The sequence below is a fragment of the Cebidichthys violaceus genome, unplaced genomic scaffold, assembly GCF_023349555.1.
Source record: "Cebidichthys violaceus isolate CVI_PGR_0920_01 unplaced genomic scaffold, fCebVio1.0.p SCAF_3, whole genome shotgun sequence".
NCBI lineage: Eukaryota > Metazoa > Chordata > Actinopteri > Perciformes > Stichaeidae > Cebidichthys > Cebidichthys violaceus.
Genome location: NW_027176483.1, coordinates 12,545,420 through 12,558,598, shown reverse-complemented (window position 1 = coordinate 12,558,598; position 13,179 = coordinate 12,545,420). Strand labels below are relative to the sequence as shown.

The 13,179-nt window shown below is 42.6% G+C and overlaps 1 protein-coding gene across 2 annotated transcripts in view; it reads left to right on the top strand.

Annotated features, from left to right (window-relative positions):
* mapk8ip2 (mitogen-activated protein kinase 8 interacting protein 2) overlaps positions 1-13,179 on the top strand; it is a 31,587-nt gene that overhangs the window by 11,648 nt on the left and 6,760 nt on the right. The window contains exons 2-6 of one of the 2 annotated variants that reach the window (XM_068722394.1): positions 763-868; positions 8,529-8,768; positions 8,888-8,963; positions 10,234-10,335; positions 10,880-13,118. In XM_068722394.1, the coding sequence (XP_068578495.1) occupies positions 763-868; positions 8,529-8,768; positions 8,888-8,963; positions 10,234-10,335; positions 10,880-13,118 (2,763 nt within the window). Of the gene's footprint in view, positions 1-762; positions 869-8,528; positions 8,769-8,887; positions 8,964-10,233; positions 10,438-10,879; positions 13,119-13,179 lie in introns of both variants that reach the window. The other variant, XM_068722393.1, reaches the window with a different exon arrangement.

Genomic DNA, 13,179 nt, shown 5'->3' with positions numbered 1-13,179 from the left:
TCTGATTACAGTGACTTATTCATGACCCCCTTTTGTTATACTTTTAGATGCATCAGCACATCCTCATTTTCTCCATGGCACCAATGTCATTGTGTAGACAGGACCCTATATGACTGTGTGATGTAAGCTTGCATCCATACATAATATGCACTGTCCTTTTCTTTGTAGCAAAGCTGCAATGCAGCATTTCCTTCAACACATTGCAAGCTAACTTCTGTAGAACTGAGAGCCTGCTGAAACTAATGGGGCAAAGATGAGATAGAGCCTAATCAAGAAAACTTGCAATGCCACAGCTTCCCTGCTGTAGTGTGCTGTTGCCGAAGTTCAGAAACTCTGGTGCAAGAGGCAACTGCCAATAATTCACTGACAACTTTGTTAATACCATTCAAATCTTGTATGATCAAATTTAGCCAACTTTATTTAAAATATAGTAATTTAATTGCTGTACTTTATGTGTTGCTGTTATTGTTTGTTGCAGATGCCATTCTGCACCACTGAAATGTGTCTCATCTAGTTAGTGTGGATTGCTATAAGGGAAGAGAAGATAGAGGACGTGGGTGTGTGGCTGTCTCTGTCCAGTATATGTGACTGGGGCCCAGGTAGACAGTGACAGTCCATGAGTTAGAGCAGGTCTCAGTGTGTGGGCATAATTCAATGAGAAATTCTCCTCTGGAGCGTTCACCGATGAAACAGGCATATTGCAGGTATGACTGTTCTTCCTCACAACATGTAGTGAATGTACTGTCGCTCTTGTTTTTCCAGGCCATCCCACGACATCAGCTTGGAGGAGTTTGATGATGAAGATCTCTCTGAAATCACAGATGACTGTGGGATTGGACTCAACTATGACTCTGATCCATATGAGAAGGTGGGCATCTCCTTTACTGTTATGTTAGTTTTTTTATTTAATTTAATTTCCTCGCATCTTTTGTGACGACGCAAATGGACATGAGTATAGTGCATGTTGTTTTAATGTTTGCAAACTGAGAATATTGTCTGGCTTATCATTTTTGGAATGATGGATGTTTTTCTGTCTTACTCCTCTAAGGTTGCTTTGGGTGAATTCGTATCACACAGTAGTTCATTAATGCGTCAATCTGCAGGTAATACAGAAAGAAAATGGCAAGCGTAGTGGCAAACTATATTCAGAATGAGCTGAAAAGTGTGACGTATTTAATATTGATATTTTTGTTTTTTTCATTTTATAATAATTGTGTCTGTGTTAATGCAAATGTTATGAAAATTGGTAGGGTTGTGAGTATTTTTCCCAAATTTTAGAAATTAAACTATAGCTATAATAAACAGTGTAGCCAAAATACAGACACTCAGCTCCTTAAGAATAAAAATGTCCCCATTGAAACCTATTAAAACCACAATATTTTGACAGCCATTACAGTATAACATTGTACGTTCTATTATTTCAGGCTTTCAATCTAAAGCTCTGGCTTCAAAATTGTAGTTTTTACTATATTCCACCATATTGAGCTATGTTCTCATGTTTGCCCTATATGGGGCAAATATGTGCTATTTCCACTAGGGTTATCACAGTGATATTATGGAGCTGTGTAGCAAATGTATACAATTAAAATAATGTATGTGTGTTGATATGGATGTCAGAGAGTGGTATATGTGTGTATGGACAAAATAGTGTGTGTGTGTGTGTGTGTGTGTGTGTGTGTGTGTGTGTGTGTGTGTAAGAAGCTAGAGTTATAGACATTATATTGTACTGCAAGTCACAATTCCTCCCCCGACCCTGTCTCTCTCATTCTCTCTGCCTCTCACACACATAAACACACCTTCACCTACCCACCCACTCACACTAACAACCCTGGCTTCGAAATTGTATTTTTTTACTGTTTCTCTCTGCCTCTCACACGCACATACACACACCTTCACTCAACACAGAACACACAGGCCTTCAAACTTAATATAATATACTTCCTAGGTTCAGTACATTTCTGTACATGAGTATCAGTATAGCCTAGTGAGCTTTGTAGGTAGGTAGGTAGGTGTGTGTGTGTGTGTGTGTGTGTGTGTGTGTGTGTGTGTGTGTGTGTGTGTGTGTGTGTGTGTGTGTGCGTGTGCGTGTGCCTACATGCATTTGTATTTGTTTGCATGACAACATAAGCCAAGAGCAAGTGGTTCTCCTGGCATTTTTTCTTAATTTGCTTTGATTTATGTATCATTTAAAGGGTTAAAATTCTGAAAATGTATAATTTTTCGGTTGTTATGATCAGGGCTGATCTTGGTTGAAAAAAATAACTTGTCAAAGTGGAAAATAATATAATATTGATGTATAGTATTTTTATAACTAGATGAGTTTTTTTCTAACTCTGACATTGATCAAAAAATAACCAAAGTCAATGTTGTTGATAACCATTGACATATCCCAGCCTCTGATGTTTAATGTTGAGAACTGCTTATTTACATATAGCTATCTTATGTAAGCCTCTGTTGCTCAGGGATTTTTATCTAAGCTACCAGCACTGCAGTCATCACAGTCATTACTGTGATGACTGCAGTAAGCCTTGTATACCATATTTAATACCAGGGACAAAATGAGAAACATGCATGGCTGTAGTGAACAGAGTGAAGCATTCTCCATGTACTCTGATAATCATACAGATCATCATAATACATACTGGATCTGAGCAAACCGCAAACATTCACTAAACTCCTTGGCATATAATATACATTCTAAGTAGCACTTCCAAGCATCTTATTCAAGTGACTGTGTTATGAAGTGTATGCAAACAATTGAGTCATTAGCTGTATCATCCCAAATGTCCGACCAGCTTAGACCTTAATTACACAATTTCTAAGAACTATTATCTCATATCTCTCTCTCTCTCTCTCTCTCTCTCTCTCTCTCTCTCTCTCTCTCTCTCTCTCTCTCTCTCTCTCTCTCTCTCTCTGTGTGTTTCTGTCTCTCTCCATCCTGTGGGATGTAAATGTTTTATGGTGGTGGCGTGGAGCCACAGCTGCAGCAGAGGGTGGGTGACCCAGTGCAGTTTGCTGCTATGCAGAGACAACCTCCTTCCCTCCCTCTCTCCCTCCCATGTGTCTTCCCTTCCCTCCCTGCTTTGCAGAGTGTTGCTCAGAGACAGAGCTCAGATTCCCTCCTCCCTTGTTCTCTACCACCTCTCCACTCCCTTTTTCCCTTAAAGCTTTGCGCCACTCTCTCTCTCTCCCTCTCTCTCTCTCTCTCTCTCTCTCTCTCTCTCTCTCTCTCGTTCTGTCGAGATGACTGGGAACGGGGATTTGGCTCAGGGATGGTTGGGTTTAAGCTCTGTGCTAGATATTTTGCTTCCTCCACTTTAATCCACCAACAAAACACATTATGGATAGCAAGCAAAACCCTTCTGTAACAAAGCTGTGTTTGCATAGCATGTGAGGAGACCTACAGAGAAAGAGAGACTATAAAGGGTGGATTTATTTTTCTTGTGCCAGAGAGGTCATACAGTAGTAAACCATGCATCAGTGGCCTCTGCCTCCTCCTACCTCCCTCCCTCCCTCCCTCCCTCCTTCCTTCCGTTATGCACACAAACAAATCAGACACACATCAGCAGAGGCCCTGACTGCTCTCTTCACAAACAAGAAAGCACAGAGCAGAGATAGTGTCTGTCCTTGTTACATCATTGCCCAGAGGAAGTAATCTTGCTGACATGGGATGGATAGGACACACCCAGTTGCCTTCTGAGAGTGTGCATGAACAGAGAAAGAAAGGCAAGACCGAGAATTTTGTGCGAGTATTTCACATGGTATTTGATTTTGCCTGCATCAGTAGGGTGGGTGACACTCTGTCAGCTCATCAGCAGCAGCAGTCCCTCCCTTGTGTGCCACACTCTGCTGATGAGGAGAGAGGCTTCTGGTTTTTATGTCAGTATGATTCAGCCATACTGGGCAGCATGTCTTTGATGTTTAGGAAGAACAGCCAAACCAAACAGTGAGATTATTTCTCCGGCCCCAATCCCCAGCTCTGATTAATTCCAATTCGTTATGGGGTTCAGGTCTTAATCTGCATAACCCTTTAGATCAGTACTTTGTGACAGGAGCACACACACAAACACGTGAACAAAAACTAATAGACTCACACACATGATGCCTTAAGATAGCTTATCCTACCATCCGGAGCAGAAGGCAGGCAATTAAAGATCGTTCACATGGGTTTGTATTCAATGTCTGATTTAATGTCTCTGAGAAAATGGTAATTGCTGGCCAAATGCCAAAATGCTATTGCATTTCTGCTCCAGCTTTCCTTTCTCCATGATGTCAGAGGGGATTAGGTTTGACAATGTGTTTTCAACCGTGTGATTTGTTTTTTTTTCCCTGACCTTTCATTTTTTTTCAACCGAGCACATCAACATAACAAGCAGAGAGACCACAACAGAGGGAGCCCCTCCCTTTTTTTGTCTCTGAATCTTTCCTCTGAGTACCACATTAACACACACACACACACACACACACACACACACACACACACACACACACACACACACACACGCCCTGCTGCTTTCTGCCGCATCTCGCCCCTGATTCTTCACTTCCTGTCTCTCTAAGATCCATCTCTGTCTCTCCAGAGCCCTGATTGAACACCATGAGTGCATGCATAATTCAGTATGTGACAGAGCAGTGGTGTCTGTGTCTCAGCTGTGGGGCTAGTTTGAAATGTGGAAATTGAGAGATACACTGATAGATGGAGGTCATCCCTCACTAGGTGGTCTCCATTAATAGGAGGCTAATCAACATCTGTTGCACACTCCCACATAAAACTGACCCAGATGACGAGCCACATTCGGTGAATGGGCATTACGTGGGCGCACCCACACAGACACAATTTATAGTATCATTGTACAAACAAAACCAATTTAGGAGATACATTTGGGACAATAGCGATTATGAAGACCTTATTCATAATCAGGATGTGAGCTAAATGAACAATGAGTGTAGATGTAGTAAGTCATCTCCATTTTTCCATTATTGAGTCATCCAAGACTAATGGCTTTGCAGGTGTGTTCAAATACAATCATGCCAAAGACAGACAAATAACTGATTGCAACATGATCCCAGCCAACAGATAACATCTGCAGTAATTGGGAAGCATTGCATTCATGGTTGTATTCAACAGTTGTATATGGGCTTCTGCCGGGAGGTTTTGCACCTCCACTAGACCCTTCCTGTTTTTTGTTGACCCCGCTGCCTGTTCGATGTTACAGTAAAAGACCACTTTATTCTAAGCCTCCATTGAGATTTACCAGTCCTTGGCGTCCACTTCATTTGCAAAACACAAGCTCAGATGGTTTCTCTCATCTGTCCAGAGTTTTTCTCTGTCAGCTGGTGTGCTCAGTAAGCAAGATGGCCCTGCAGTTCAACCCGAAGCCTCTTGTCTCCCCAGTGAGGACAGCGCTGTATAGTGGAGCTGTCATCTCACTATGTGAAGCAGTATAGAATTACTCATTAGCCTGTGGGCTGCTAATTAGAGATCAAAAAGCTGCTGCTCCACCTTCGACTTTTTTTGGTAGTGATATCTCTTTGCCAAAAAATGACTGTTTAAATGTTAGTCATAAGTAGAGCTGTTAAAAAAACACAAGTGTGTTTATGACTGTGAAGCAATACAGTTTGTTGCATTTGGGCATGTCTGTGTATGATACAAGGAATACCATTTTAACTTTAGAATAATTTAATTTCTATTGACTGCATTTGCGCTCTGCTATGCTTCCTTCTGTGTGTGTAAGAGGACTAAATTCATTCACAACACTTCCCCTGCCAGCAGGAGAGTATGACTGCATAAGTCTGCTGGCTGACAGAGGAGGACAGTCACGGGACTAGATGGGTTGTCCTTGGGAACTGGAGACCATGTGGATCGCCTCTCGCCAACACAAAGCTCTTATCTATAGTTCTTTTTTTCCCTTTAAGTGTGCCTGCCTGTCTGTCAGGTGGCCTCGCCAAAGGATGTCTCCTGACAGTGCAGATTATTCTCCCAAGCAGATGTGGCATTTTTACAACCTCGCTGATGGATGTCTCGGTGTTATGGATTGATGTCACAGAGTTATAGGTCACATATCCCCAGTGATGGATTATAATGGGTCAGTGTGAGGAAGCAGCATTGTGAGTCTTGACAGTAGATTATGAAGCAAGAATGCTTATAATGATGGACTGAAAGGTTTCTCAACATACAGCCAAACTGTTACAACTTGTGGAACCACAGGGAAAAACAGGACTCAAAAGCACAACCCAGAGAGCAGGATAAGGTGCAGAAAAACAGACTTTACTTCTCAGAAACAGGTTTGTTACAAAGGAGATCCATCAGGTCATCAGGCAAACAATTCAGGCAGGGATGAGGCAAAGACGAGGTCAGGAGTAACAGCCAGAAATCACAAAAACAGGACCATTAACACAAGGAAATCGCTTGACACAGGGAACAAAGACGAACTGGCACAGAGACGGGAACACATGGGTTAAATACACTGGGGAGTTGTGGGTGATTACACACAAATGGATCCAATCAAGGGCTGGGCAGACAATCACAAAGGCGGGAAACACACAAAGGCAGGAAGTAAAGACTCTGAAACAAGAGGAGAGGTAATTAACAAAATAAAACAGGAAACATTGAAATAAAAGATAAAAGAAAACATAATACTTAAGGGGAAGACTAGACATGGCCCATACATAATACCTTTAAAAACATTTCTTCACATCCTATAAGCTGAATCACATAAAAAACAGTTATGTTCATTAGATGTAGGTATGCATATTCATGTGAACTCTCTCGGTAATAGATTGAGTGTTAATATTTGTTGCTGTGGCATAAAGTGCATGCACCAGGCGTCAGCAGAATTGTATTGGCTGTGCGAGAGGGTGAGCTTTGATTCCTCCATTAAAGAGACTGTACTGAGAGGCAGAGAAACTGCTGCGCTGTTCAAACTGCAAAGTCGAATAAATCAATCATTGTGTTTTCATTGTCAAATTCAAACTAGGGAAGGGATGATCACAAAAAAAACAACTAGAAATGTTTATGGTAGGGTCCATAGAAACGATGATGTAGCAGCTTTTATTAATATAAGTGTGAGAAGGGATGGGACGATATGGACTTAAACGTGGCTCGTGATTAAGAAAACTGTCACAATACGTTGATCGTGGTGAATTTCTATCATTGGGATAGTTGTGAACGTCACAAGTGACTTGAAAAAGCTTTCTAGCTTGCTATCATGGTAGAAAACCTGAATGAGTTTCATTAATACACATAAGAAAGAACTGATTCTCACAATGTCATTGTTTTTATTTATTCATGTATGTTTTTTTATGCAAGGGAACTTATGAATTATGAGTACTTACTTAATTATAAGTTTTTTAGTTTTTCACTAAAACATTGTTTACTAAAAAAAAAGGTCATGCAATAAATACATTTTTTTGTTTCTCAAACAAATGTAAGGTTGAGCAATTCCAGTATGTTTTACTGTCATTTAAGAGTTTTAAGCATATTTTGATCATCATCAGGATAACATTGTGAATGATAAATATTTTGGCCAGGATAACTATGACGTGACATTTTCGTATTGTCACTTTTGTCTGCTCTGTAAGGTTGAATGTAGATGAGAGATTAAACAGTTCCAAAAGTAGCCATGACCAATAAACTTCACACCATAAATACACCTTGTATCTGGCAAACATTAAAGCTACACCGCTACATTGCAACATGTACACACTCTTGGAGGTGTGGTCTGATAAACCTCAAAATCATTAAGTGCGCAGCTTTCCGGTAAACCAGCTGAAACTTGAGAGATTTCTGATTGATCCGTTCTCATTTATTTTCCCCTCCTATGTTTTTCTTTCATCTTCGTCTTTTGCTCACATACACACTATCTCTCACTCCTCTCTCTTCCAAACAGTCCATCCTCAAGACTACTCCATTGTTCTGCTCTGCTTTGCATTTAGTGACTTAATTAGTTCAACCTTTTCACCTTTATCTTTTTTACGGGGATAATAAGTGCTGATGCTGAAGCCTGCACTTAGCTTCTATGTCTTATGTACTCACATACATGTAGTCAGACTTGCACACACGCACACACACACACACACACACACACACACACACACACACACACACACAATACCCTAGGCTGCATGAAAAAACACCCAAAATGTGCTATGGTTGTTTATGTGAACTTTGTTGCGGTGTTGCCCACTACAGTGCTTTTATGTGTGTGTCTGTGTTTTACAAATGCCCTGTAATCAAAGAACATTGTGTTGCATGCAGTCCATCTGTGCTCTCCTTGTTCTATTCATCTCTCAGACAGGCCTGTTCTTGGCAAAGCTTTAAAATGAAAATGGAAGTAATAGGCAGTGGACTGAAGGTAGCAGTTTTTTACCTTTGTGTTGGCTCACTACATAATAGTTTCCCCTCTGCTGTCAGGGCAGGAGATGCTTTAATTTGTCTGAAATAGGCTGAAGGTGGGAAAGTATAAAGCATCCTTTACTTTATCCTCTGTACCCCATTACAAGTCTCTCTCTTTCCCTCTCTCTTCCAGGACTCTCTCATTCTGGAGAAGAGTGACATGCACCACCCAGTATGCTCCTTTCAGGATGACTTCCAAGAGTTTGAGATGATTGATGACGAGGATGACGATGATGATGAGGAAGAGGAAGACGATGAAGAGGTTGATCCAGATGCACCCCCATCCCCCTCTGCCTCTCCTCCTCTCTCCCCTACTCTTGGCACACTGAAGAGTAGACCCACCACATTAAACCTCACCACTGCTGTGTCACAGGTAAGCAGCCTGAAGATGTGGTCCTAAACACGCACGAAACACAGATTATGTTTAATTCTTAGTCTTTGTAATTGTACTGTACATTATTATGAATATCTCCTTCTCTCTCTTCTCATTAGGATTCACTTAACAATAACAGCAGTCTGTCCCCAAAGAAAGGAAGCTGGCAGGACTCTTTACGCAAGACCTCACAGGGTAAATACACACAATTATCTCTATAGATTTGGGTATTAACACATTTTTTTTCTTTTAATTTATTTGTTAGTCTACTACACATGATACTTCACAAAAGATGCAGCTTATTAAAACTGACAAGATTTCGGTTAATCTTTGGAGATGTTATCAGAAAGAAATGTAATTAATTTGCATGTTGCAGGAATTATGTTGCTTCATCGCTTTTCATATGTTAGATGCAGTACACCCAACATTAGCTATGTCCTGATCATAGATAAGGCATTCTGTATGACATACATCAAAGCTTTGCCTTGAATGGTTTTTAGATGGATTTCTCTCAAGAGAGGCAATTAGAAAGAAACAATTAAACATAAAAAACTAGAAAGGTGCACTCAGTCAGAAGTGTCTGCAATGTTGTAATGTTTGACTGAATTAATACAACCCACAATTGGCTCTCATTCGCACATCTCACTCATCAGACATGCTCTCATTTTAATCACATATCAGCTCTGTCTCAGGGTATGACCGTGATTTGAAGCATTTATTTGGGCTTCAAGTCTACCTTTTAGACAATGGATAGATAGATAGATAGATAGATAGATAGATAGATAGATAGATAGATAGATAGATAGATAGATAGATAGATAGATAAATAGGTACTTTATTAATCGCGCAAGGGGACATTTTTTTTGCACGGGTAAACTTGATGTTGATGCCCAATAAAAATGCACTGAATAACTGTGTCTCTGGCAGCAGCTGAGCGGTGGGAATGCCCTCATTTGTGGTAGTTCCGTTAGCTGTTAGCTGCTAAACACACCGTTGAAAACAATCAAATTTAACAAACTGTTGACCAACCACTCAATGTGCTTTACACATGTCATCATTCACCCATTCACACCCATTCATACACTTATGGCAGAGAACACCATGCAATGTGCCACCTGCCCATCAGGACCCTTTAACTAATTCACACATCCAGTTGCAGCAGTATATAAAATTAGCCGTGGACAGACAGATGCACACGCTCACTCACACACGCACACACACAATCGATCTTGTTATCTCTTGGCAGAGATATTAATTACTTGCCACAACAATCAATGCACACCACATTAGATATTGAAGTATTTCAAGGTTTTTTATTTTTTTGTTTTTCAAATTTTTCATTTGTGAATTGATTGTCCCAGATGGGCAGGTTTATTGTTGCCTTGTTTAAAATAAAGTCCGCTATTAGAAACAATCCTTACACTGCAGGCATTACATTGAAAATAAATATCTTCTCTACCTGCAGGTCGTCTGTCTCCAACCCACTCGTGTCTGGAGGATGGTAGCCATGTGACAGGCCAGTGCCCAGCCTCTCCAGTTTCCCAGGCACCAGGGTCTCAGAGCAAAGGTACTCCACCAAAACAGACAGGGGAGGGCGGGAACCCCCAATCCCCTCACAGGCCCCTCCTTTGCGACATGGAGGGCAACAGGCGGGAGAGGCCCGAATACGGTAACAAAAAGGCCAGCCTGGCAAGCTTAGAGCTCATTCCATTATCATCAGTGTCGTGTAGTGCCGTGATGTTAACGGAAGTGATGTGATGTGAATTATACTTGTTCAGCCATGTTGATTCATACAAAGCCCTTTGCACTAGTCTACTTTAGGGAATCAAATGATTGTGTTTCTAAATGAAGAGTTTGCTGGACTTGCTCATCCAACATCTTCTTTTTCTAAACTGATTATGAATTTAAGAAAAATGTCTCTTTGTTATTCTTTAGGCCCTTTTTTTAATGTCCTCTCTTTAATTGTCCAAATTGTTTCCACAACTCTTATGACCTGTCACCTTTGACTTTTTTCATTCTCTACAACATCTTCTCCATAATCCTCAATGTCATCCTGTATTTTCATTCTCTCATGGCCTTTCTTGTTTCCCCTCACCTTTTTATATTCACAGGCTCATTTGGTCAACACAAGACCCACCCTCGCTCTGGTGACGTCACTGAGCCAAAGGCAGACCCTTTAATTCAGACAACCAGAGTACCTTCTGTAGACGAGCACTCCCAGTGTTCCGACACAGAGGTGGACCACGACCTCAACAGTCACCACAATCACAAACACTCAAACCGGCGTGCCACTGACACTTATACGATCACCAGTGAGTCAGGTGTGGAGCCTGAGAATGACTTAGACCTCGATGGAACCAGTCGTTGCTTGTCATCCACTGCACCCATGGGAGCCAACGACGGTGCCGATACACCCTTGTCTGACGAGGAGCTGGAGAAAGATTTTGAGGTGGAGTTCATGTGTAAGGAGACGTACGACATGGTGTGTAAGGAGAATCGGTCGTCATATGTGGAATTCCCCTCCATTGAACCCGCCTCCTTCTCTAGCTATGTGTCCTCCAGTCGCTCAGATGCTCTTGGCCATTCCAACAGTTCAGATGCAGCAGTTTCTGCCATGGAAGCTGCAGCTAACGACTCAACCTCACCTTCCTCAGACCCAGGGATAGCAGATATGAACCAGCAGGGTTACATGACTTCAGACCAGGACAAGGACCTCAGCTCTCCTGGCTCTGACTCTGACATTGAAGGGGAGCTGGAGGCAGCATTTGCCTGTGGAGGCCCCGTGGTCTCCAACATGATCTCCTCTATCTCAGAGACAGAGCTGGATTTGACCAGTGATGACAGCAGCAGTGGACGCTCATCTCATCTCACCAACTCCATTGAGGAGGCCAGCTCGCCTACATCAGACCAGGAACTGGACCTGGATACAGAATTAGAGCAGGACAGTGGCATTGTGGGACTCAAAGCATCTCTACTCCTGGGCCAGCCTGACCCAATCAAAGAAGGGTCTACTCTTCCCTCTCCTTCGCCTCTACCCTCACCTACTATTGCTACACCATCCCCTGTTGACTCACCCATCTTACCTCCTGAGTCCTACGACGATGATCAAGCTCTGATGGGGCTGCAGAATGTGGACGATGAGCTGTCCTTTGAGCACCAAGCTGACCCAGATGAGACTCTGCCTCCAGCCCAACGATGTGAGGACAGTCTGTCCAGACAGATGGTGCTGCAGATAGAACCAGACCACAGTCTGGAGAGCTTCAAACGCTCCTTCTACCTGCCAGTGGGACCCAGGCTAATGCCCAGTGCAGATGAATATGATGGAACCAGTGAGGGAGACTCCGAATCAGAAAGCGAAGACGACCTGAGTGAGAACTCAGACTCACCGTGGCTGCTCAGCAACTTGGTCAACAGGATGATCTCAGAGGGCTCGTACCCAATCAGCTGTCCTGAGGACTGCTTCAAGAGGAAAGTGTCTGTGTCAGACACCATCTCACCATCCTCAGACATTGGAGAGGGAGATGGTTTCAATGATGAGGACCAAGAGAAGAAATCAGAATTGGAGGGATCAGAGGAAGAAGAGAAGGAAGGTGAGGGGTACAGAAAGGATATGATGGAGCCAGGAGAGAGGAGAAAGAGCATGGAGACTTCAAAAGAAGGAGCAGTGATAAGTCCCTGTCTGTATATGAACAACCCTACTGGTGACACCATAATCCCATTGATCTTGGAGCACTGTGCCAACAACGGAAGGGGACCCACAGATTTCAGCTCCAAATATACCACTAAAGACTCTGAGAAGAACTTCACAGACAAACTATCTAAGAACGCCAGGAGACAAGAGGAAAATGAAGAGCCTAATAATGACTTGATGATGCTGGAGGGTAGGAAGGATCTGGACTCGCCGAGCCTCAGTGAGAGTGTGGTCAGCGACAAGGACGACGGACGAGAGATGGAGCCCAGGCCAAAGAGCCGTTCCTCAGCATCTCTTGAGCGTATCACCGAGGTTAAACACAGCCTGACACTGGACATACCCACTGCCCAGACTAACCGCTGCTTTAGCCTTACCTACTCCACAGACAATGACGAAGAGGAGGATGACGGAGACTCTTACCCATTCCTAGGTGGCTTGAGGAAGGAGTCTTACCGGGGTAGTGACTTAGATCTTGACAGTTCACCACCTATTGATTCCAGTGTGCAAGACCGTCCCTTACCTGACCATGACCTCCCACTGTGTGAGAAAGATCTGGCTCTAAGGGAGCCGAATGCAGATGATGGACTGGCCTATGACTCCATGAAGTACACGTTAGTGGTGGATGAGAATACTACGCTGGAACTAGTCAGCCTCAGAAGGTATGCTCTGACAATGAGTGAAATGTGTGGAAGCTAAATATAAAATGGAGTATGTGTGAGT